Source organism: Tripterygium wilfordii, chromosome 15 (assembly GCF_013401445.1).
Source record: "Tripterygium wilfordii isolate XIE 37 chromosome 15, ASM1340144v1, whole genome shotgun sequence".
NCBI classification, from domain to species: Eukaryota; Viridiplantae; Streptophyta; class Magnoliopsida; order Celastrales; family Celastraceae; genus Tripterygium; species Tripterygium wilfordii.
The window spans coordinates 13972659-13998044 of record NC_052246.1 but is presented as its reverse complement, the minus strand read 5'-3'; the positions used below and the strand labels follow the sequence as shown (position 1 = coordinate 13998044).

The 25386-nt window shown below is 34.7% G+C and overlaps 3 protein-coding genes across 3 annotated transcripts; 1 reads left to right on the top strand and 2 right to left on the bottom strand.

Moving 5' to 3' along the window:
* The first annotated feature begins 75 nt into the window (after nucleotides 1-75).
* On the top strand, nucleotides 76-2777 carry LOC119979960 (pentatricopeptide repeat-containing protein At3g26782, mitochondrial). The gene is made up of 2 exons (XM_038822588.1): nucleotides 76-1476; nucleotides 1706-2777. The coding sequence occupies exons 1-2, from the start codon at nucleotides 514-516 to the stop codon at nucleotides 2747-2749; spliced, it is 2007 nt and encodes a 668-aa protein (XP_038678516.1). The 5' UTR covers nucleotides 76-513; the 3' UTR covers nucleotides 2750-2777.
* Nucleotides 2778-6226: 3449 nt separating this feature from the next.
* Nucleotides 6227-10533, bottom strand: LOC120016022 (V-type proton ATPase subunit C). The gene is made up of 11 exons (XM_038868585.1): nucleotides 10244-10533; nucleotides 10083-10151; nucleotides 9690-9817; nucleotides 9428-9527; nucleotides 8752-8819; nucleotides 8522-8663; nucleotides 8148-8264; nucleotides 7808-7933; nucleotides 7035-7118; nucleotides 6873-6952; nucleotides 6227-6577 (listed from the first exon to the last, which is right to left on the bottom strand). The coding sequence occupies exons 1-11, from the start codon at nucleotides 10355-10357 to the stop codon at nucleotides 6478-6480; spliced, it is 1128 nt and encodes a 375-aa protein (XP_038724513.1). The 5' UTR covers nucleotides 10358-10533; the 3' UTR covers nucleotides 6227-6477.
* A 678-nt stretch (nucleotides 10534-11211) lies between these two features.
* LOC119979933 (B3 domain-containing transcription factor FUS3-like) lies at nucleotides 11212-13740 on the bottom strand. Its single transcript, XM_038822554.1, has 6 exons — nucleotides 13462-13740; nucleotides 12527-12616; nucleotides 12278-12378; nucleotides 11814-11860; nucleotides 11610-11686; nucleotides 11212-11505 (listed from the first exon to the last, which is right to left on the bottom strand). The coding sequence occupies exons 1-6, from the start codon at nucleotides 13738-13740 to the stop codon at nucleotides 11212-11214; spliced, it is 888 nt and encodes a 295-aa protein (XP_038678482.1).
* Between the last annotated feature and the right edge of the window lie 11646 nt (nucleotides 13741-25386).

The window sequence follows — 25386 nt, the reverse complement described above, 5'->3', positions numbered from 1 at the left end:
ATTTATCATATCCAGAAGGGTGCATGAGCTTCCTGGGTTGCGTTTGCAAGATGAGACAAGTTAAAAATATGTGGATTGTCGATCACAAGGGAAAAATTCAGGCTTGACTCCTTCTCTTGGAGACATGCAGTCTGGCATTATGTTCTTTCTTCTTAATTAATCAATCTCTTGTGACGGTGCTGTTTTTGTTTTTGTCTCTACTGGACTGGAAGTACATAGCATACTGGCATTTTCATGCTTATTGTTGTTGCCTTATCGATGATGCAATGCTTGTTCAGATGATGATAAATTTTACCCTAGACATCGATCCATATAAAATCATAGCAGCGCCAGCACATAATAAAACGCCGTCACGAATGGTGGGCGTAATCCTGGTCTACCCTACTTTTCTTTTCATTTCATTTGACGTGAATCAAATTGGGTCATCATCAGAAACCCAGCCCAAGTTAGGCTGAACGAGGAGGGTCTAACTAGTAACTAATACTATAACTACCCAATTCAGCCCAAAACGGAATGAATGAAATGAGGACTCCCCCTCCCAACACTGCTTCACTTCTTCCCAGATATCATTCCAAAAGCTCTCCACGCCGCTGTTACTCAACTATCACAGCCAGCACCACCAACCGAAACCTGAATTCCTGGTTTACCAACTACGTAGATAAGACCAATGTCTTCTCCTGGAACTCTGTCATCGCCGACCTCGCGCGTTCAGGAGACTCCCTCGAGGCACTTCGAGCTTTTGCATCCATGCGGAAGCTCGCTCTCAAGCCCAACAGGTCCACTTTCCCTTGCGCCATCAAATCCTGCTCCGCTCTCCTCGATCTCCTCTCTGGTAAACAAACTCACCTCCAAGCGCTTCTATTCGGCTTTCACTCCGACCTTTTTGTGTCCTCGGCTTTGATTGATATGTATGCCAAATGTCGCCACTTGACGGATGCAAGAAAACTGTTTGATGAAACTCCCCAGAGAAATGTTGTCTTGTGGACGTCCATGATTACTGGATACGTGCAAAACAACAATGGACTTGAGGCTTTGCTGCTCTTTAAAGAGTTCTTGATTCAGGACGATCGACTAGGGGAGGTTTCCGTTGATTCAGTTGCTGTGGTCTCTCTTTTATCAGCATGTGCTCGAGTTCCACAGAAAGGATTGACTGAAGCGGTTCATGGGTTTGTCATAAAGAAGGGATTTGACGGGGAGTTGGGAGTTGGAAATACTTTGGTCGATGCATATGCGAAATTTGGGGCGGTGGGAGTGTCCAAAAAGGTGTTTGATGGGATGGTTGAAAAGGACCGAGTTTCTTGGAATTCGATGATTGCGGTGTTTGCACAAAATGGATTGGCTGCAGAAGCTTTGGAAGTTTTCCGTGGCATGATTGAGGAGAGCGATGTCAAGTACAACTCCATGACATTGTCAACTGTGTTGTCGGCTTGTGCACATCTTGGGGCTCTGCGAGTTGGCAAGTGTGTACATGATCAGGTCCCTTATTTACCTGCCAAAGTGTATAATTTTTTTTTCATAAATTAGTATGACTTATTGTTTGCATTTATGCACTGCTCGCTGTGCTGACATCCACATGCCTGCTCCGGTAAAGTAATTGACAATGCCCCCCATTAATTTTTGATACTAGCTACCCTGTACTTCAGGTAATTTTATTTCCCCTGTACCTAACATTTTTGTTGCTCTATCAACTTTTTATCTTTCATAGGTTCTTAAGATGGGTTTGGAGGATAATGTTATTGTTGGTACCTCTATAATTGACATGTACTGCAAATGTGGTCGGGTTGAAATGGCTAAGAAAGCATTTGATAGCATGAAAGAGAAGAATGTGAGATCGTGGACTGCATTGATTGCAGGATATGGGATGCATGGCCTTGCCAAAGAAGCTCTGGAAGTTTTCTATAATATGATCAGGACTGGGGTGAAACCGAACTATATAACCTTTGTCTCAGTGCTTGCTGCTTGTAGTCATGCTGGTCTATTGGAGGAAGGGTGGCATTGGTTCAATGCCATGAGCAACCAATTCAACCTAGATCCTGGTCTTGAGCATTATGGATGCATAGTCGATCTTCTTGGGCGTGCTGGCCGTCTCAGTGAAGCTTATGATTTGGTAATGAAAATGAAGATTAGGCCTGATTTTGTGATCTGGGGTTCTCTTTTGGCAGCTTGTAGGATTCACAAGAATGTAGAACTTGGCGAAATTTCTGCATGGAAATTGTTTGATTTAGATCCAACTAATTGTGGCTACTATGTCTTGCTTTCAAATATATATGCCGAGGCTGGAAGGTGGAAAGATGCTGAAAGGATGAGAATACTCATGAAGAGTCGTGGACTGGTCAAACCACCCGGCTTCAGTTTGGTTGAACTGAAAGGAAGAGTTCACACTTTCTTGGTTGGGGATCAAGAGCATCCTCAACATCAGAAGATCTACGAGTATTTGGAGGAACTTAGTGCAAAGCTACTGGAGGTTGGCTATGTCCCCAATATGGCGTCAGTTCTTCACGATGTTGATGAGGAAGAGAAGGAAATTACCTTGAGAGTGCACAGTGAGAAGCTAGCTGTTGCCTTTGGAATAATGAATTCTGTTCCTGGTGCAACCATCCAGGTTATTAAGAATCTTAGGGTTTGTAGTGACTGTCACACTGTGATAAAGTTCATTTCAAGGATTGTCAATAGGGAAATTGTGGTTAGAGATTCTAAGAGATTTCATCATTTTAAGGATGGATCTTGTTCTTGTGGAGATTATTGGTGATCTATGGCTATGAATACATCAAACACAGAATTGGCAGAAATTGAGAGCCCATTTAGAATAATAGTGTGCTGATGCCATGCCACTGGCAGTTCTTACCTGACCTTCATGTTATCCTTTGATTGGAAGATCATATTCTCAAGCAACCCTCTTAGTAGTTTTAATGCCTGTAACAAGGTGATCAATTCATCATTGAGCTGCCAAAACTGAGGGTCAACTTTCACCTAGTTGCTGATTTGAAAAAGACTCTTGTTTCAAAGCTATCAGTTTCATGTATTTGCTTTCTGGAGTAGGTAATGCTGACTACTGTCTCTGATTATTAGTATAGCTATTGGTGGCAGCACTCATTATCACATTAATATAAATGTGATCTGGATAGGAATTAGTTTATTCAAGCCTGAAGTATCTAGGATATGCAGATATCAAGAATTACTGGTCGAGATCCGTGCCAATAGCTAGATCTCCAACTGCTACTGCATTCTTACTAGATTAAATGTCTCATTGAGCAAGAAGCCACATAAGGATGAAAATATGTTGCTATAAATCAAGGGGAAGTTATAGCAAACATTATATACTGCAGAAGTCATCTAGAAGACAAGCTTATAGCTTTATATTGAAGATTGATTCTTTTCATACAGCAAGAAGAAAGCAACTGGCAAATCATGGACAACCACCCCCAAAGAAATTACCCACAATTTTTCCCCAAAATTTTGATCTCTGCAATTTGTTTTGATTCACATGGACTTTTGAGTATACGAGACAATCCTGGAGAGCTGCATTCTGCCTTTTTATGCATTCTACCTCTAGCTGAAGCCTTTTAACGGCAACTTTCTTTTCAATATTTCTCCTCGCTAATTCTGCCTGCTGCTGCAGATTCTCTTCGATGAGCTTCGCAAATTGGTGGTTTAGTTTGGACCATATGTTCTGTGACTCATAGCTTTCTACTGGGAACTCTTCTTGTGCAGCCTGAGCGTCCTGAAAATCGTTCATCTTGATACTAGTATCCCCGTCAACAACACAAGTGTTCTCCTTTCCCACTATATCATATCTATCTTCAAGTTCTGGTGTGGAATTCTTCATACATGATACAGTTGATGCTAGTAGATCCACTGGCTTGTTCAGATTTTCAAGGTCAGAGGTTGCACTGTAGGATTCAAGACTGGAATTATCATATAGTGATTGCAAGTGGGACTAGAGGCCCTTAAGTTTGGAATCATCAAAGCTTCCTATAACTCTTTGCTTCTTGTTGCTGGCATCATCTTGAGTACTTTCAATGTTCGAGGATGAAGACCCTGAATTAGTGGCTTGATGCAATTTTGACCTCAGTTGATCATGTTCTTCCGCCGAAGCGAGAAAAATTTGATCAACTCCTCAAGCATTTGCATTTGCTTCAGCTCTGTCCTCTTCCTGTGATAAATGTTGGCTTTCTGCAGAGAAGAATCGTTGTCTTTTTCCAAGAGGTCCGTGATAGCTTTCATTCTCTTTTCCATACCTACAAGTTGCCAGATTGCAGAAGTTGGGTGAATCAATACTGCAGCGTTTTTTGCCAAGGATTAGATGAAGCCAATTTACAAGCTGGGGGACGGGATATAACAGACCACCAGGTAAAAGCTAATCATTTCTTCGGCACTTGTTCTACGTTTTGGGCTGATTTTTGTAGTTGTGATCATCGTTGATTGTTATTGTTATTTCTATTATCATTTCTCAGTCAGGAATGAAGTTGGGTTCAAAGAAAAGACTTTGAGTGACACAGGAATGCACGGGGAAATACTGACCTGATAGAGTCGTCTGTAGCCATCGAGAGATACTGGGAGCCTATGAGGACTATCTGGAGACCAGGAAGAAGCAGCCTTATTGTTGTTCTCCATTCAACAATTGTGCCTGAATCAAAAGAATGTAGCTCCAGAAAGAGAACACGCAAGTCAAAGCACGGCTCTTCCAAATCCATATGTAGCGGGATGGATTCCTTTCACAAATTCGAATGGCAATGCATCCATTCCATAAAGGTAAGCTCCGCCCAAGAAGTGTCTTTCTTGAATGGGCCTCTGTCTTTAAACACAGGGGCCTTAAAGCCCAATTTAAATAAGCTTTAGATCCAAATCGACTGGTCTTGAAGCCTCATTTCAAATGGCTTGATGCCAATTTGGCAAAGCCCAATATCTGCCCAGAGGCATAGATAGGGAGCCAATATTCGCACACGAACTTCGACTCATTGAGCACACTTTTTTTTTTAAAAATATTTAATTTTACCAAATCATCCTTATGTAAAATTATCTTAAAATCTACTTACTTTTTGCACCCATATTTTTTTACTCAATACAATTACATTTTAAATTAAACTCCGTAACCCTAATATAATCATCCTCTTCTCCTTGCCTCTTAAGATTATCACGTTTGCATGTTGTTATCAAAATTGCTTTTCTTTTTCTTCTTTTGCAAAACGAACTCCTTTATTGTTTCTCCTTGCCGGTTCATAGACATCATTAATTTGCCCATAAAGCTTAAGAACACGAGTTAGAGCCTTGGAGTCCCAATCTTGAGGAAAATTCTCAAAGTAGAAACTGATTCATGTCTTGCAACTGGTCTTTGGGTCATAGTGATGACTCAAAACGGGGTTTTACGTTAAGTAAGTATGGTCTAGGTCTTGGTGGTGGTTATGGACAGTGTTTAAGGTTGGATGGAGGTGCTGGGTAGGCTATGGTGGTTCAGGACAGTGTTTGGGGTTGGACGGTGGTGTTGGGGTAGGTTGTGCAACATTTAAGGTTGGATGGAGGCGCTGGGTAGGATATGGTGGTTCAGGACAGTGTTTGGGGTTAGACGGCGGTGTTGGGGTATGTTGTGCAACATTTAAGGTTGGATGGAGGCGTTGGGTAGGATATGGTGGTTCAGGACAGTGTTTGGGGTTGGACGGCGGTGTTGGGGTTGCATGGTGTATGCATCTTTGATGCAGTCTGGCTAGGCCCATTAAGCCTCAACGGAAAAGTTAAAGTGTGTACCGTGTGATTAGTATATAAGAAAGGATAATTTGAGAAAATTAATGTGTGTATATTACAAAAAGAATGTAGTGTATTAAGTAAGTGTGTGCATTGAGTCGAAAATCTTGTTGTAAATAACTGCTGAGTAAGGCTTACAGCACAATTTTGACTTGACTTTAGGCCTAATTAAGCGGCCGCTTCTATTGAATGGGCCTTGGTCCGAGAATACACATGGACCCCCAATGAGCCTCATGTCCAAATTGACTGGTCTTCAAGTTCAGTTTGAATTTGCTTGAGGCCCAATTAGGCAAGTCCAAGATTGGCCCAAAGTTTCTTCTTGGTACATTTGCCACATTACAGACCATGAAGAAAAGCAAACGGTTTTAGGTTTGTTCAGTCACTCTCCTCAGACGATTCTAGGTAGGTTCAGTTATTTTTTCATCGTTACTTAACCAAACAATAACACTAGTTATAAAAGCCAGAGAGCTCTTATTTTTCTGGAGATAAAAAAAAAACTGTTCTGCAGATCGCATCAAGAGTATGGTCGAATAATTAAGTAGTTCATCAAGTGCATTCCAAATGCAACACTCATAACCCACCAAAACCTTCCTGGATCTCCCAAGGCTGATTACAAATAACCAAAGAATCGAGCCATAAATTATAATATACATTACCTTCGTTTCCCGTTCATTTATTGCCATCAGATTAAATCACGGGACTAAGAATTTTCAGTAAACAAAGGAATAAGACTATTGATCAAACAATATTGATCGTGAAGGAGACATAGGGATGAGCGTCTGCCTCACCAGCTAGACCTGCCATGCCTCCAATTTCCTCTTCGGATTTCCAGTACACACTGCAATTGAAAATCGCAGAAAACATCAGGAAAACTAGAGCATCATTAAATTCAACATTAAAATCAAGCCTATATCTAAAGTTTTCCAACAATGCTATGGTTATGAGAATAAGAGTAACAAGTTATCCCAGCTTCAGTTTTGATACCAATAGTCCAAAATAATAACTGACGTATTATCCATCCTAAATGCCACTCGTACAAGGTCCCACCAGGAACAGACATCTTCATCTATACCAGTCACTTATGGCCCTAGGTTCACTTCATTAAACGCTCAGCAATAAGCTTATTGACTTGCCTGTTTGCAGCGTCACACAAACCTTCAAGAATTGATCGTACTTTCTTCTCACTTTTGTTAGATGGAGATAGAACACAAGCCTGAAATTATCTCAAGAACCAATCATAGTCAAAAGACAAATGAATAAATGTGAACCATGGATTATCATAAGGAAGTACCTACCAAGAAAGATGGGGGCAATCCGTATCTAAGAATGCTCTCTGCAAAAACACGAACAGCGCAGAAGTGCATCCAAGAGGAAAAGACCTACAGCCAATAAATCCATCCAGTGGTATTGTGGTAAAACCATTAATCATACCAATGAGGAAAAGTAAGAGAGATACCAACCACAAGAATAATAGTGAAAACGGACAATAAGAACATAAGTATATCACAGCCACCATAAATAACAATTGGAAATGCAAGGCTCCTTTTATTAATGCTATATTGGACAGTTCATGCAGTTTAAACAGACGAAACCAAACTCAGATAGAGTGACTTAACCACTGTCCCAAGTTTTTCCTAAGAGCTCACATTACAATAAGGGTAGCAGTGACACAGTTCACAATGAAAAATTCTCAGTTGCTTGTGTTAGTGCAAAGCATTAGCTGCCTAGACTATTAATAGAGGTTCTGAGGGTACTTAAAACACATCCTCCAACATTCTGTATGCTGAGTATTAAAAAGTTGGGGAAGGATTTGTTCATGCAATTCCTGATATCATAGGCAAATGAAATTTCATTCCATAGATTTACATACTTGTATACTGGGCATAAAAAGGAATAGGATTCAAGTATTTCGGTTGTAAAGGAGAGGGACGGAAAATGAAATCACAAGTGAGGGATTGTAAACACAAGCCCCATTAACCCTTCTACATATCTCACAACTTTCAGGGGGGTTTTGCAAGGGAGGGGTCATTAACAGGAAGAGCAAGAAATAGGGGAAAATGGCAATTACCTCCCCATAACTGGTATAACACCATTGCAGAAGAGAGTTTCTCAAACTTTCCTGGTCTTCCATCAACTTGTCCAACTCTTGCTTCCTGCTGTCTTGTGCCTCAGGACTATATTCAAAATCCCGAATCTGATTCATATGTTAAAAGATTATAGAATACAACTACTAATTATGGAGAACCAAGAAAATTTATTGTTGATTGAAAATATTACAATTTTCTTCTGTACTCGTAATCAAAGAGGCCCGACCAATTTGCAAAATGAACCACGAACCACTTGGTGCAAAGGCTTTTACAATGACTTATACATCAAAGAAACACATGTAGCATGGTTGATTTACTCACTTGGAAACCCTTTTCACGAGCATTTGTTCTGAAATTGTCTGCAACTCGATGAAATAATGTTACAGTATAAAGGGCATATTCATTATCCTCGTACAACTTCTTAGAGGACCTGGGAACCTAAAAGAGTCCACTCGACGTATCAAAAAGAAATATCAACCAAGGGGAAAAAAAAGAAAAAAGAAAAGCAAAATAATGTGAGTTCAAGAATTATAGATGTTGTATAAATATGATCAGCCTAGCATTCATTCGCACAGCGAAAAAGTCTAGGTCACTTACCAAGAAAGTAACCAATATCACCATTGTTTGGCAGAAAATATCCTCAAGGGAAAATCATATCGGGATTAAGAATCTCTATGCAGAAAAGTATCTCTTACCACATAGTTAGTCAATGTTTCGTAGCTTGACAGCCAGTCCTTCTGCGAGTACTTGGGAACAACTGCAAGAAGGGTGACAAGATGCTCTGATGTAATGATATCATCTGGTTTCACTAAATTGGAAAGATCACGGACGGCTAAGCTGTAATCGACAATAAAGTAGCCATGCAAGTCGTTAGAATAAAATATAAAATTCTTGTATATCTTTAAACAAACTTTAAAATTGTTACCTTCCACTTTGTTTTCTGTTTATAGCATTTAGCTGACTGCGCACATTGTTATATTCAGCTACTCGAACCTAAGATAAAACATACAGTCTATGATGCATAAACATCCAAAGCAGATTTATGTACCTAAGAAACTAATTACATAAAGGTACTATAAATTTTCACCATATTTATTTCTTCACAAGATGCTAAGGTAAATGCTTATGCATGCTAGTTCAAGCATGCAAAACAAACAGGGAGGCAGTCATTCACAGTCACAGCTGCAACCTTATGAATATAGACGCACAATTGCAGCACGTTAGAGTAGCAGGGAAATTCCCAGAGTGCATAATACACGTATCATTAAAAATGTAAAAGAGTAATTGAAGAACTTGAAGAAAGTAATATATTTTAGAACACAAAATATCCATTAGCAATTTTCAAACACCACATGTCATGTACTCATGATATTGCTTATGTATGCACAACCGTCTACCTTCTCAAATCAAAAAAGGTACGGTGCAAGATTTTCTGCGACTCATCATCCAGTTCAATATCATTCCACGGTGTCAAGATAATGAGTACAGAGAAAAACAGAAAAATGACCAAACTAATCTATATTGAACATTGCAACAGTTTTGTCTCTTCCCCGAACAATTAAATTCAAATGACATCAAAAAACATGTGAAACAATCATCACCTTGAGGTCATCCTCAATCTTTGCCACTAGACCATGAATGTTATCCACGATCTCCTTTAATGGAGACATTGTTGGATATTTCGCTTCATCCCACACGAATCTATCATAGCAACACAAAACTCAGTAGACGATACCAAAAAAAAAAAAAATCAAATACACATCTACACCACTGCTGTTCAAGAATAATTCACGTCTATACCACCAATGTCTCAATAAATATCACCGGATAAACAATATATCATACACAGTTTTTAATATTTACCTAGTGAGATAGGAATCAATAGGCACACCATCAACAGTTAGAGCACTGCTCTCGATGCCCGAAACCCTCTCCAACTCCTCGATCTGTCTCCTGATCTTGTGTGAAACTCCTTCGACAAAACTATTCGACTGCATATTTCATTCCAATACCAAATTCTCAAGAAAATATCACATACGACGTAGAAAATCAATCAAGCAGATCGCACGAAAGAAGAATAGTTGAATTTTGAGCCATAGAATGGATCCATGAACATGGATGAATCTGCGGGAGCAAAAGAAGTGCCATGGTCAAGAGGCCGAACTACGGCAACTGACTTTGATTTCACATTATCGTTTAAAGAAGTTAAACATTACAGAGAATTACGATCAAATACAAAAGTACTAATTTCCGTACCTTCAAGAGATCATCACTGAGAGCGAGGAGAGAATCTAGGGTTCCAACACGGAGGTTTGGAATATTGAACTGGAAATTCAAAATAAATGAAGAGAATTATAAAATTTGAAGGCAAATTGATGATCAGATCTCGTAATCGGAGGAGAGAAGAAAGAGCCAACTCTATAAACAGGAGTATCGAACGAGTGTTTGGAGATCTGATCCTGTAGACGATTCCATAGTGAAGACGCGGAGCCTTTAACCGGAAGAGAAACCACCCAGTACCTCGACGCCATTGAAAGTAAGCTTCCCTTTTTCGGAGAGGGAGGGAGGGAAAAGAGAGAGAGATGTCTCGCAGTCAGAAGTGAGAGGATGAAGCTTATTCTGAGGCTCTTCCCGGTCGATTTCGGTTTGTCCAAGTGAAAAGTTAGACCGACGAACGTCGCCGTCTCGAGTGCAGTTAAAAATGAGATCCCATATTCTCGTCATATATGGATCGATCGTTGTTGCTCCCCTAAACCTTTTACCTTAGAAATAGGCAAATAGCTACAACTGCTATTTTTTTGAATTACTTTTACTTGGGACAACAAACTGAAAATCTACCACTTTGATTTCACTCTTACAACTACATACCAAGTATTTGGCTGGCTGAAATGATGGATTATAGAGTAACTAAACAAGGATTTAGCCAAATTATGGTTAAAACTATAACTCAAGGACGCCCACCGTGGCACATCCACAAAGTTAAGAGCCTTCCTTGTTCTCTACCAACCGAGCTAGACTGACAAGCAACTTCTTGTATGTACATTTCAACTTTTCTGTTGTGAATGAAAGTTATATATAAATATTGTTTATCAAAAAAGCAAAATAAAATGAGATTACTAGCTAGCTAGTTTCAGCATTAATTCTCGTACGTGATCTGCCCAAAATATTATAGTTAGGAACAACATATCAAAACATCATGTCACCAGTTTTACTCCGATCATGCTCTGCTAGCTGCTTATTACATTTATAATATATATCTACATACACAAAAACCAAAAGCAAGCTAGCTAGCTTGCACCCGGCCTGTTTCAATGTCAACTGAGTTCATACCCATTTTAATTACACAAGCTAGATGCATCAGTAGTATAGCTATACTCGATCGGTACTAGAAGTCATCGAGTCCGAGGTTCTCCACCGATCCAAAGTTCTCCGGAGGCCCAATCCTGGGGTAGTTGGTCATCGATCCACCCAAAAAGTCTAGGGGCGAGCAGTCGTTAGTGAAACTTGTGTCATAGACAAATGACATGCCTCCTACTCCATCAATATCCTCTACAGGACCATACAAGGAATTGGACTTGCTAATCTCACACGAATCACGATCAACAACGAGCTCATTGACAACAATATTGCTCCCCAAGTTAAATACATCGCCATCGGAGGCCTTTTTCCCTTGAATAACCTGAGAATAATTTGATAATAGATCGATCGATCGATACAAATTGAATTAGTTAAATTCTTCTCATCTAATTATAACATGGAAGAACTTTTGAGATAGCCACATACATAATTCTGGTTTTGGTTGTCTTGGTAGACCAAGATAGAGTCTCCGAGTTGTAACCCGTGTACGTTAACAAATTCTCCTGATCAGTAGACACAACTATATATATAAAAACTTGTGGCTACATCCAAGAAGAAAATAAAACGATCGAAATCGTACAAACATGTTTCAATGAGAGCATATATATATATATATATATATATACGTACCTGTATTTTCAAGTACATACATCCTGCTGTTGTTGTTCGGCCAATACCTGCTTAAGAAATATCAAATCAATGTGTTATGTACAGAACACTGCCATGGAACAAGCATCTTTTATAGAACGATAAAATGTTGTAACCGACGTCCTTTAATTTTATATCCACATACTAATTGCAGCATTAATTGGGACCAAAATTCGCATCCTTCACTGTTGTCGACGTATCAGCATCTTAACTTCAGCTATCCTGTTTGATTTTTTAATTTTTTCCTTGTAAAAAGGGTGTTGGAGGAGGATCTTATCCTCGACTACTCCCATGCATATATATACAATGATATATCATATATATGGTTAATTGCATGCGCAGGTTAGATATCATTCAATAAATTATCTGGAGTCCAAATTAAATAGGTAACCGAATTAATCCTTAATTTATCGATTAACTTTGGGATGAAAGCATGCAATTGGTACCTGTATTTAAAGCTCCAAACATGTAAACCATCCAAGTCATCCATGCTTATAAAAATTCCTTCCTTGGAATCCAGCACAGGAAGGAAAGTTTCTGCTGCTTTCTGAAACCAAAAGTCATATTAGATGATGAGCGTGTGCGTGTGAGTGTGCTTGTGCGCAATAGTCGCGCGAAAGGATATTTGTTCAGATTAATAAGGGGAAAAATTCAAATTTAGGGAGTTCATGAAGTCTTTAACTAATATCGCAAACCTTTGGCAGTACCATTCTTTTGAGGGAGCTTACATCACTGTTCTTGAGTTCCTTCTGGAAAAGGAATCTTAACCTGCCTCTATCAAACACCTATAGATCAAGAAAAAACTTTCGAAACATTATTTGATCAAACAGAATTTATCGTACAATTTGATCAGAGCAAATTGGGATTATGTGAGGCCAAAACATACTAAGCTCTTCTTTTTTCCCCCCTATTGGGGTTTGATTGAAACTTAACAATAAATCCAAACTTGAGACATGTAGCATCAAGAAGCTTAGTGTTTTGTATTAACAACATATAATACCACATCGGTAAGATTTGTGTCTTAAGTCTACTTTCAAACAACTAACTTGGCATTTTCACGGATTTTGTGATTTGGGCTAAGGTTTAGTTGTTGGGCTCATGAGGAATAAACTCGTGAGGGTAATTTGATGTATTCACAAGAATCGAAACTTCTGTCTTGAGTCTACTTTCAAACAACTAACTTGGCATTTTCACGGATTTTGTGATTTGGGCTAAGGTTTAGTTGTTGGGCTCATGAGGAATAAACTCGTGAGGGTAATTTGATGTATTCACAATAATCGAAACTTCAAAACGGACAATAAAATTGGTTGTTTGGAATGTAGATTTCTAATATTTTGAGTTGGAGGAAAGTCAGCTTGCTAACTTATAGGTGTACGTCTATTATGAAAATCTCTGTAAATATACAAAAGAAATTTTAAAAAAAAATTCAATGCACCATAAATAAAAATTTAAAGATAAAGAGGTAGTTGGTACTTATATTAATTCCTAGATTACATAGTTAGAGTTGTATTAATTAAGACTGTCAAGTAGAAGCAGATGCAGCAAAAATCAAATAAAATGAAATATTAAAAAAGAAATAAATTCAGAGAGATCATTAAGTAGTAAAAAAGGAAAGTTTTGAAGAATTTACCCGTGGGGGGAGAGTCAACGTTGGCACGTGGGAGCTGGGGGAAGAGAAAATGGAGAAAGCATAAGCCAGAAGAGTATGGAAGGTAGAAGTTGATCTCCTTTGTCTGGGCATCCTTCTCTTCTTGTTGACTGCAGAGAAACCAACCATAGCTGAAGCAGCAGATTCAAGTAGCTCATCACGGGTACCCGAATGCCCTCCCTGACCCGACCCCCCACCATTGGCCTTGTGATTGTCCCCCTCAACACCTGCCTTCGAACCAGGGGCCTCGGGTTCCCACATCATTAGGGTTTGTCCACTCAAAACCCCCAAAAGTGGAAAATTATTTATTTGTCTTTTTTTAAAAAAAGAAAGAAAAAGAAAACAGATTTAGATTTCAGTGATACACTAGTACCTTCTGATCACACTCTCTCTCTCTCTCTCTCTCTCTCTCTCTCTCTCTCTCTCTTTCTCTGTGTGGCTGTGCAGATCGAAACTACCGGTGAGAGACGCTCGGCAATCACGAAATGGAGGCTTAAAGAAAGAGGGAGTGGGGTGGCTTCCTTGGCTTTTCTATTTTTAGCAAAGAAAAAGCCTCTCCGGTGATTACAGTTTTTATGACATTTGTGATTCTTACATTCACGCTTACTTTCACATGTCTTTACAAATCTTTTGTTCTTCGCTATAACATTATAATAATATGTAATGATGGGAGGATTTGCTATGTAGAACAAGTAGGGTTAGGGTTTGATGAGCCAACAGTTTGAGTGACAAATGTATAATGTGGATTCATGGTTGGTAAACTAGGGTTAGGGCTTGAGGGTGGTTAAGGCGATGCCAAGAATGGAGTGACGAGTGGTGGGTGAAGAGGCACCAGGTGTTGCAAAAGTTCTGAGCTTTCTGCACCAGAAATCAATGGCGTAATATTATTCCACTCTCTCCATGTGCCAAAACGAGCCCCTCCCTCTCTCTCTCTAGACGGTTTTCAAAATCTGTAAACCGGGAAAGTTTACGATCATTCATCCGCCAATGTGTTTAATTTTGTCATGGCTTCAATAAGTACGTAGGGTAGATATCGGATCGAGTGTTTTGCTCATACGGGAGAAGATTTGTGTGAGTGTTGAGATCGTAGAACACGTGGACTATACCAGAAGATTTATGTCTAAGTAAGAATTTGGGGTATAATTTGTTACCCATGTAAATGGTACAAGGGTAATAATAATTATGGAGAATAATTATTATCATTGTTTGGTAAAGAAGGGTAAAATTTACCCAAGTATTCATTACTCTTGTTTGTTACAGCTATACGTTACTGATGTAATATCATTACCCTTGTTTGTTATTACTATAATGAACCAAACTAGAAAAAAATAAGATCATGTGTTTTTTTTTTTTTATTGTTACGACTATCATGTATCAAAATTTTAAAAATATAGATACATATGCATATAAATATACACACAGGCACACACACATACACACACACATATATATATATATATATATAAGTTTCTAGTGTGAAATTCTTCTCGTTGGAGCTTATTTTCAATTATCATGTGTGAGGAGTTTTTTGGGGATTTAATTAAGAAGGTAATAGGTTAGAGCAAAACTGCCTATTACTTTTTATTACCCAGATCCCCCACCGGTAAATTTTATGTATAAAAAATAAACTCAATTACTAAAATTTATTACAGGAGTAAAAATTATATTAACATAACAAACATAAGTAAACTTAAAATTTAATTACCTTTGTAACTATTATACCCTATTATCCCTCTACCAAATGCACCATAAAGTTGATTCATTGTTTATTGCTGGAGTGATGTGTATTTATGACTAGTGTAAGTGATGTTTCGGATTCCAAACCTTGGTTTTGCAGCCACGTGTGAATCATGCAAGAAGGAAGGATATGACTTTAGTGAGACATTTTTTGTATTAATCAAAATTATTTGAAATTTGTATGGCCAAATGACGAGATTACAACCCCAAAGGCCCAAAGTAATTGGATCGGCTGGGCTGGGCTGGGCTGGGCTGGGTAGCATTAATTATTAGGGAGCCGATATTTATACACGATATTGAACTCAACGCACACAATTACTTAATACACTCGTAATTGGTTTTTAATACACACATTGAGTTTCCTAAAAAGCCTTTTCATGCATATTAATTATATAATATTTAATATCTTAAACTACCATTTCCCCATCCATATATGTCTCAACTTCATTCCTTTAATAATCATTAAAATATTTTTGATAGTTATTTCAAAATCAATTCTGTAGATTAAGTTTAGAAAGTGGAAAAATAGACACAAAAGACTTGATATTATTGAATTATATTAAGGAGAAATAGACAAAAAAAAGAATTCATATTATTGGGAAAAAATCTAATAAAATCTTGCATACCTTTTTTTGCAGTAAACAACAAATGGAATGTCAAATCACGATAACAATCAATTCCTAAATATACACCACACTCGAAAATAAAAAGATGGTGGTTAAAATTTCCATATTAGATGATAAATCTTATGTTCTCCCCCGTCAAACATGGAAGGGATTAACAATATCATATTAACACAATTAAAATAAAAAAATTATATACTTACTTTATTGGAGGGATTTTGTCCAATATCGCTCTTTTCATTGTTTTCTACGAGATTCTCTGTAGCGTTTTTTTTTATAATTTTCAACAGGTTTCCTCTCTTCTTTAATGTAACTAGGCGAAGACATTGAATTCTCTGTCATAATATTGTTCTTATAATCCATGAATATCTAATATTGGGAGAAAGATGGAAGACTAAGAGAAGATAGGAGGCGAGAGGAGAACGATCCTTCGTATAAAAATTTAACTAAAATATTAGGATTACAAAGTTAAATTTAATTGTATTGTATTGAGTAAAAAATATGGGTGTAAAAAGTAGATAGGTTTTAAAGTAATTTCATTTAAGGATAAATTGATAAACTAAAATATTTTTAAAAAATGTGTATTGAGGCCAAATTTGTATATAAATATCGGCACCCTAACTATTAAGTTTGGGATAACTCTTTTACAAAACCGGACCATTAAGGCAGGCAACATTCAGTAGCTAATCATATATATATATATATATCAACACACAGACACCGAGACACATGTACGTGAAAATTCTCAAATTAACTCCATTTTCGTACTGAAGCTCTAGGCTCTAGCACAAAAGGGGGGGAAAGAGCTAGGTAGAGGTGGTAACGGCAACCTACTCATCTTCACAAAACCAATGTAATATCAGATAGAATTTAGAGGGCAAAAAAAGAAGCACAAAAGTAACACTAGCCCTATCTACTCGCGTATGAAATTAAAGGAAGACTCAACTCTTAAAGTGCACCGATCTCCGTGGTAGGGAAGATATTGTTATGACTTATGTCCCACATTGTTTGGATTAATCTAAGTGACATGGGTTTATAAGAAAAGGCTCATACCCTCTCACTTGAATGAGGTCATTTCTCTAACATGAATTCAAATACCATTAATTAATTAAGTGAAACAATCCAAAGAGAAATAAAACCATGTGACCCGATGTACCTCTAAGAATCATAAAATTTAAAGCGGACAATATCAATTATGTAGGCAGAAAATTCCGGATCAATTGATGTTTTCAATTGCTACAATAAATGTTATATTCACCGAATTAAAACCATAAACCTAATTTTTCGACCAAAAATAAAATTCATATTTCAAGTAATCTTTGTGGACGTAATCCGATAAAAGTTCATACGTCAATTTTTTTGAATATAATCATCTAAAGCCTATGTTAATATACTTTTTTGGTAAGTAAGAAATTCAGTAAGATAAAAATATGTATATATATGAGGGGCATATTCCAAAGAAGAGTCAAAAAGACAATATAGAATAAAGAACTTGAAAAAAAAAAAAAAGGTGCCATAGCGAGAAAGAAAACCATGCTATCAAGGCCTAGAAGCAATCGAAAAGCACTTTCATGCAGCTCTAGTAAATATACTGTGTAGTAAATTGTCAATGATGCATGGTGTTAATATGATGGTACGAAACATGCTAATGATTATGCTCTCCCACTATGATTCAATACTCTCTAGAGGCTTGAGGTCACACGTACATTTCCTATAACATACGTGGTTTGTGGGCCATTATGCAAGTCCGATAGGTTTGTCCAGTGCAGACCTAAAAGGGTAGTGGTTGTGGACAAGGGGAAAAAATTGTCATCAAAAGTTTATAGAAGGTGTGGCTATATATAGTAATTGGGGCTAGCTTCAGTCTCCCATATCAATTGGTGTACAATTTATTGTACATTTGTAGTACAAATTGGCGATGAATCATATTCTAGCATTGGCCTAGTCATACTTAACAGTGGTGTTGAGGGGTCCATACTTGATACACCCTAGTCTACAGTAGAGCCCATAATCAACGTGGACCTTCCTATGCATGGGCCCAGTCCCAGAAAAGTATGGTGATTTCAGATCTCCCCATGTTTTGTTTTAGCTGTTGTTGGATCTCTATATAAGTATATATGATTGATTATAAATACATTGAAGCATATATGCAGGACCAGCTTACATGCGTGCATTCATGTGCTAGATTTCCCTTTTATTTTTCTTCTATTTTGTTTTTTTTTTTTTTTTAAAAAAGCAGAAGAGGCTGACATAAGATAAGACCTTTGTTACTTTGTCCTCTGTCTGTTATTTCTGATTACTTGCAAAAGAAAGAAAAAAAAAAGATGAATAAATAAAAATTAGTATGTTCCACACGACAAACACATATATAGAGGACCACCACACATCCATTATATTATTATTATTATTATATATGTATGTGTGCGCGCGCACGAATTTCAGTTCCTGGGTAATTTCCAAAATCAATTGAGAGAAAAATTTGGTATGTTATTAAGATGAATGATCGATACATGTAGAGAAATCAGAATGATGGGATTTGTTGAGTGCAATCTTATAATATTGTATGGAATCTTGATATATGTACTTTCACATGGCTACAATTCTCTCGCAAATGATGGGAGGAGGCAAATGAAGATGGAATTAATGATCATGAGGATCTTTTTCAGATAATAAACAATGAAGTATATATATATATATATATATATATATATGTTTCTAATTTCTTTCTTAATCAGAGTGCCTCCTAGCTTTCCCTTTCAATATTTTATATATACTCGATCGTTCTTCTCCCTAGCCTTTGTAATTATATGCAACTGGGGCTTTAATTATTGTGGATTATCCAACCCTTTTTGCGCCTAACCACTCCCATTTGACTTGCAAATCACAACCTTCTAATTGGACGATTTGTTCCTTTTTCCAATTAATTTCATTGCATATTACGTAGTTGTAGTTGTAGTTGGTTTGCTCTCCAATACATGCAGACAAAAATTGCCAGCCTACACAACACTTTCCAGTTTCCACTCCATTATAATTGAATGCGATAACCAATTTGATTGCACATGTATATATATATAAATACTATTCTTATATATAGACTGCTAAATCTAACAAATCTATATATATAATCCACGACTAATTTGGAGTTATGTATATATAATGGCATATATGCATTAAATAGTTGCTCTATTTTCTATATATATAAAACAAGTTTTGTTATCTTATAGTTTATTTACTCCTTCATAAATATAATTTAAGACGGCAAGTTAATTAGTTATGGTTACATTCATCATCAAATACTAGTCTATCTCTCTCATATAATTAAGACACAGTGTAGGCACTGTATATATGATCATAATAATTAACCTCACGCATTAAATTGTTAAAATATGATTAAGTGGGCTTGTGGGTTTGATCATGATCAATGATGATCATATGGTCTACAATTTTGATGACGAGTTAATGGAAAATAAGTGGATTTAATGAACATATCTTATTGTTGTGTGTGTATATATATATATATATGCATGAAAAATCCAAAGACAAAATGGGGAAGCTATGAGTGAGCCATGTTAGGTCATAGAATAATATTAGAAAGGTCACAAGGGGCTACCCCACTATCACATGGCCTTTGATACCGATAATGTGGAGGGGCTGAATTCAACTAATTTGGTGAAATATATTGGAAGGATTAGTGCCAACTTGTCCACTACAAAAATCTCCAAATTAGTGTGACGTTCACTAATATTTGACTCCAGAGTCAACAAACAACACACACACACACATATATATATATATGGATGCCACGTAAAACCAACACATATATAACTAGCTAAAAAACTTGGTAACCGGGTTAGTTTAGAGTGTGGTTGGTTTATGACTTTAATTCTTTGGTTAGGTTCTTATCCCCAAAATAAAATATTGATTGTCAAGGAACTAATTAAACCCCATTATTAGTTTTATCCAACACGTCATTCACATATTCATAAAACCCGAACAATAACTTTTTTAGGCAATAATGGCTAAGTATACAATACATTGTACACCAAAATCCCATCAATAAAAAGACACAAAAAAAAAGAAGATAAAAGAAAAGAAAACGATACTTCTATCTATAACAATTCAGGGAAATCAATCAAAGGAGCAAAAGCATAGCAAAATCTAATTTTAAAAGAAACCCCCGAATTTTCCTCTGAAACAAACGGCTCTTAATTTGGACCGTGGCTAGAGTAGAGTTTGATTAAGAAAATCATATCTTTCTTAAATCGAATGCCTTAGAAATGACAAAACAAAAATTTAAAATAAACCTAACAATATTTTAATTTTGTTGTTCCTTTACTGCAACTGATTATTTAATTAACTAGTTATTGGACTCGTGCGATGCACGAATAATAATAAAATTATAATTGTACGAATAATAATAAAATTATAATTTTACTGAAATACTTGATCATAAAAGAACCAACATAAAATGGATTTAAGAAAGGTGAAGAGACACTCTAAAGTCTTGACATTAACTTTAAATTTCTAGCAAGAATTTATCGAAGTTGATAATAATAGAAGTTGACAATAGTATGATATACCTATATTAAATTATGAAACACAATACTATGTACATTGTTTGTACTATTACATAATTGTCCTTCCTCATTAACAATCAATATCTTCAGCCTATTAATACTTTTTACCCTTGATACTACGACATTTAATTGACCATGACTAAAAACCGACATTGACAAATACAAACCAACATGAAAAAGTGATTATCCTTGACTTTTGTTTATTGTCATAGCAAAATTAATAGCTAATGGATACTATTTTCTTTGGAGTTTAAATGGTAACCAAGAATATGATGGAGATAGTATCATTCGAGAAATACATATCTTGTGACCCACCTTGATTTCTGAAATAATCTTAGCTTCTATAATGTGTTTTTTCAATTGTGTTACTATTAATCTGGTTCCATTGCCTACACCAGATTTCTGATCAATATTTCTGAGCAACATTACTGGAACACCAATCATCAATATTGATTCATGGTTTAGAAGACCAGAAGATGTCATGGAATTTGAGAATTCAATTGTGCACAAATATTCATGACTATTGACATTCATATCTACTTTACAAACATTGTCAGAACAATAAGTTATTTCTTCACTTGAAACTAATGAAAACATAAAGTCATTCATTGTTTGAACTATTTCAAATGTATGCGCAAGAATTGTCCTCTCCTGCACATACTTAGAATCACCCATTTTTTGAAGTAAAGAAAGATATGTGCTATTAACAATTGTTGCCAAGGGATTGTCTGAGTTCTTGATAAGGAGATCATCTAGAATTTCTACAATTTTCTCACAATCATTATGATATCCAAGTTTACCATCATCGATTTTTAATATCCATTATGAGAACTATCTTATACTGTTTAATGCAAAATCATGACCACTTATATGATGAAGCCTAATTTTTTTTTTTGTCAATCTTAAGACCTTGCAAAATTTCACAAATATAAAGAGTTTTATCATTATGGTCTTCAACATGTAAACCTGTAAAGGACAAAGAAACAAAAAAAGTATTTTGTCGATCAAAAATTTCTTTTTTTTTTAGTAATTTGTAATTATTCTTCTTTGGCTCTATACAATAAACTACACTTTTAAAAAATAATTAATTTCTTTATCAAATAACTTAGGATAATCTGAACTTATTTTACTAATGAACTTACTATATGAGATAACATTCACTGGATATTTTGATTTATCGATCGAACTATCACAATCATACAACCATCTTGAGCTAATTCGGAATAAAAACCAACTTTATATGACGATGGTGGATTATATTCTTTACCTATAATCTTTTTTTAACAATAATAAGGTTTTGTATTTATCATTGATATGTTAATAAAAATATAGCATAATGAACATGCACTTTCACCGATATTCTCATACGTTTGTCTGAGGGGTATTTACTCATCTTGATCAAACAAAGGTGGATCGTGAGAAGAGTCTGAATTTTTTTGGTAAGTGAGTAGAGTTTGAACAATATAGTGAAAAAATTATGTCAATTTAAATAAATTTTTAGAAGACTAAAAGATAAAAAAAAATAATTCAAATATGTGTATCTTATATCTAAGATGATGAAAAATTCAAATTTGAGTGACTATTATTATCATGTAGAATTTTAAAATATATATTATAATTTAAAATTATTAAACTAAATATAATAATTTCCAATAACTTACAAATAAATGAAAAAATAAAAATATATTTTGAATACTTACCCCAAACAATGAAATCGAGTTCTCGTGTTGCTATGGATTTATCTAGTTAAAAGTCAACACCTTTAGTGCTAGTTAAAGTCTTAAGTTAAATTTAATTTAAATGATTAAATGCTATAATTCATAATAAAATGAAATTTCAAAATTAATATTAAATTTAATAATTACTTTTCATAGATATCACAAAATTTAATTTTGCCTATTATATTTATTTCCAATTAAAAAGTGGTTGTAAGTTGTTTGGATATGATTTAAACTATTTAATATAAATATTTAAATTACTTTGTTAACAAATATTTAAAACTTATTAACTAATTTACTTATTTAATTTGAGTTTATTATTTTAAATTCTAGCCATCTAACAATTATATTTTTTATAAATTTAATTTAATTTATCAAAGTAAAATACAAGGCGGCAAAATTATAAAATTATGATTTATTATTGTAGAATTTTCATTTAAAATTGTAAAAAGGTGGCAAAATTTTTAATGCTGATAAAGATAATCATAATCATACAACTTGTTATGTGCAAAATTTCAAAAAAATAATTATTACGACTATAATTATTATATTGGGAAATTTTCAACAATTTCATATTAATCAAAATTATATTCAAATAGCAATAAAGTGATAAAGATAATAACTAAAAAATGATTGAGGATTAAAATTTTAAATACAATTAGTATCATTATTCATTTAAGTAATAAAATATTTGTTCACAAAGATGGCTCATGGTTTGCGGGGCAACTATAATGTATATATAAATTGAATAAATAATACAACTTATAAATGTTTTTATTCATCAATGTCACGGTGTAATCATAGAGGTGAAACGTGACATAGTTATAGTATTTAACATCCTTGTGAACAAATATTTAAATAATAAAAATTATCAATTAATAATTTACATAGTGATTAAAGATAATCATATTTATAATTAAGTAGTGATAAAAGATAATAGTTAAATAATTAAATTATAACTTATATGATAATAAAGGGTATTTATAAATGGTTGTTAGAAGAATAAAATGATAGCAAATTCAAATATGTTTCAAATCCTGAGAAAATTATTAAGGATTAAAATCATGGGTAAAGTGATAAGGATAAAAACAATATTGTGAAATTTTCAAAATTTTCGTATTAATTGAAATTATATTCAAACATGGGTAAAGTGATAAAGATATATAACAACTAAAAATATAATTGACAATTAAAATTTCAAATACAATTAGTATCATTATTCAAATATGGGTAAAGTAATAAGGATAATAACCTATTATTTTTGGTTGAGAGAATAAATTAATAGATTAATTCTCTAATAAATTAATAGCTTAATTCTACAATTCTTAGAATTAATCAAATCCAAGTGAGAAATATTGCTTGTTTCGTAATATTTAATATTTATGTGTATTTTTTATAATTTATATATTCATTCATGATAGAATTATCATAATACATATAACTTTGCTAACGAATTCATTGTTTCTAATTAAGTTAACATGGTCTATTTCACTGCGTGAATTTAAAAATATATGGTCACAAATTATCACTCTCTCCAACAGCAATGAAAAGTAATGGAAATTATAACATCTTATTCGCGGAATGACTGCTCTAGTCACCTGTGGAACAAAAGGAATCGGGTTTCGATTCTTCTTCTCTATCAATTTTTCGATTTATTTTTTATTTTCAACATAAAATTTCCATTTGATTTTCAGTTCCAAGAATGTTGTCACTTGTCAAACCCTGATAAAAGAAAAAGAAATGTTGATTTTGAACCAATTGAAAACACAATTATGAAAAAGAAAAAGAAATAGTGTACAAATGTTGATTTTGAACCTATTGAAAACACAATTATGAAAAAAGAAAAGAAATACTGTACAATCTTAACCTTCAATTTTGTAAGTGAAATTGACTGAATCCATAGCAGCCCTTGAAGGATATTTCTGAAAAAAAAATCAATAAAATTATGTTTAGACTCATTGTAATTAGAATATCTATGAATATTAAAAGAGATCGATGCACACTGAATTGTGAGAGGGCAAGCCATATGAATGAGGTGTAAAACCATAATCAAGTTGAAAAAACAATTGAGTTAAACAAAACTCCTCATGAGAGAGCTAAATATATAAATATTAGTGGGAGTGGGAGAGGGAGAGGGAGAGGGAGAGATGGAGAAACTAATTTTTAAATATAGTTATAAATATCTGAAAAATCTTTGAAATATTGGTTATCAAAATCTTTTTTGAATATCTTTAAAATATTTGAAAAAAGCTTGAAAGTTTAGGAGATATCCTATTATCCACTATATTTTTTATTTAAAAATATTTTATTATTGGTTTAGGAAGAATAAATTAATAAATTAATTAAGACTAAAATGTTGGAAGTTTGGGAGGGAAAAAAAGCTTAAGTGTATCCTACTTTTATATATATATAGATTTGGTCTTAGTTTCTCTCATTAATTTTAATAATCATTAATTAGGAGACTAATTTTAGGTATCCATCATGAATATGTATATTGTGCAAAAGAAGATAAAAAATAAACACAAGGGTAGTAAAGAATATATATATATATATATATAGTGTTTAATTAGTCCTTGATGATTTGACTTGGGACGATCTTGTAATTAATTAATGAAGGCATTACATTGACTACCAATCCATTAAACTTTAATGGGTGATTGCCAAAATTTGCTTTACGTTTGGGGATAATTATTTCATGGGTTTTTTTCCCCTTCTTTTTAAATAGGAGGGAGAGATGATTGTTTAGCCTAATGATAAGGATTGCGGTTGTATTGACTACTTTAATTTGCGGCTATTTCTAAGGAATCTCAATCTAAATAAAAGATAAACCGAACAATATTTTTCAACTCCCTTGAATAATTTTTTCCCAAACACTATATTCAAATTAGGGATACGAATTGTGAGTATTAATCAAATTATTTGGTATATTCATCATCATCGGATAGAAAATTCGATTTTTTTTCACAAATAGGTGAAAACTAATGACATATCCCAACTCCCAACTCAAAAGAGGATTCTTATAATCGTTAAGTTAGAACTTAGAAGTTGATTCTCCTCGATAATATTATTTTTGATTTTGTAATAAAAACAGTGATGAAGTGAGTGATGCTGCTATGTGAAGCTATGGAACACATGAATGAAAGGGCACATTTAATTATTGTGGGTCTTATTCTTACATTTTGTTAAAATCAGTTTTTACCCACACCAATTACTGAATTTCCTAATCATTATATTATATTATATTATAGGCCA

Bases quoted from the DNA above. Each gene is read 5' to 3' on its own strand.
- LOC119979960 (XM_038822588.1), top strand. From the start codon at position 514: ATGAATGAAATGAGGACTCCCCCTCCCAACACTGCTTCACTTCTTCCC. The intron at 1,477-1,705 runs GTCCCTTATTTA...TATCTTTCATAG, and splicing joins GCAAGTGTGTACATGATCAG to GTTCTTAAGATGGGTTTGGA.
- LOC120016022 (XM_038868585.1), bottom strand. From the start codon at position 10,357: ATGGCGTCGAGGTACTGGGTGGTTTCTCTTCCGGTTAAAGGCTCCGCG. The intron at 8,664-8,751 runs GTAACAATTTTA...TGTCGATTACAG, and splicing joins AACAGAAAACAAAGTGGAAG to CTTAGCCGTCCGTGATCTTT. The intron at 7,934-8,147 runs GTGAGTAAATCA...CATATGAATCAG, and splicing joins CTCGTGAAAAGGGTTTCCAA to ATTCGGGATTTTGAATATAG.
- LOC119979933 (XM_038822554.1), bottom strand. From the start codon at position 13,740: ATGTGGGAACCCGAGGCCCCTGGTTCGAAGGCAGGTGTTGAGGGGGAC. The intron at 11,687-11,813 runs GTACGTATATAT...TCTACTGATCAG, and splicing joins GTATGTACTTGAAAATACAG to GAGAATTTGTTAACGTACAC. The intron at 11,506-11,609 runs GTATGTGGCTAT...AATTATTCTCAG, and splicing joins ACAACCAAAACCAGAATTAT to GTTATTCAAGGGAAAAAGGC.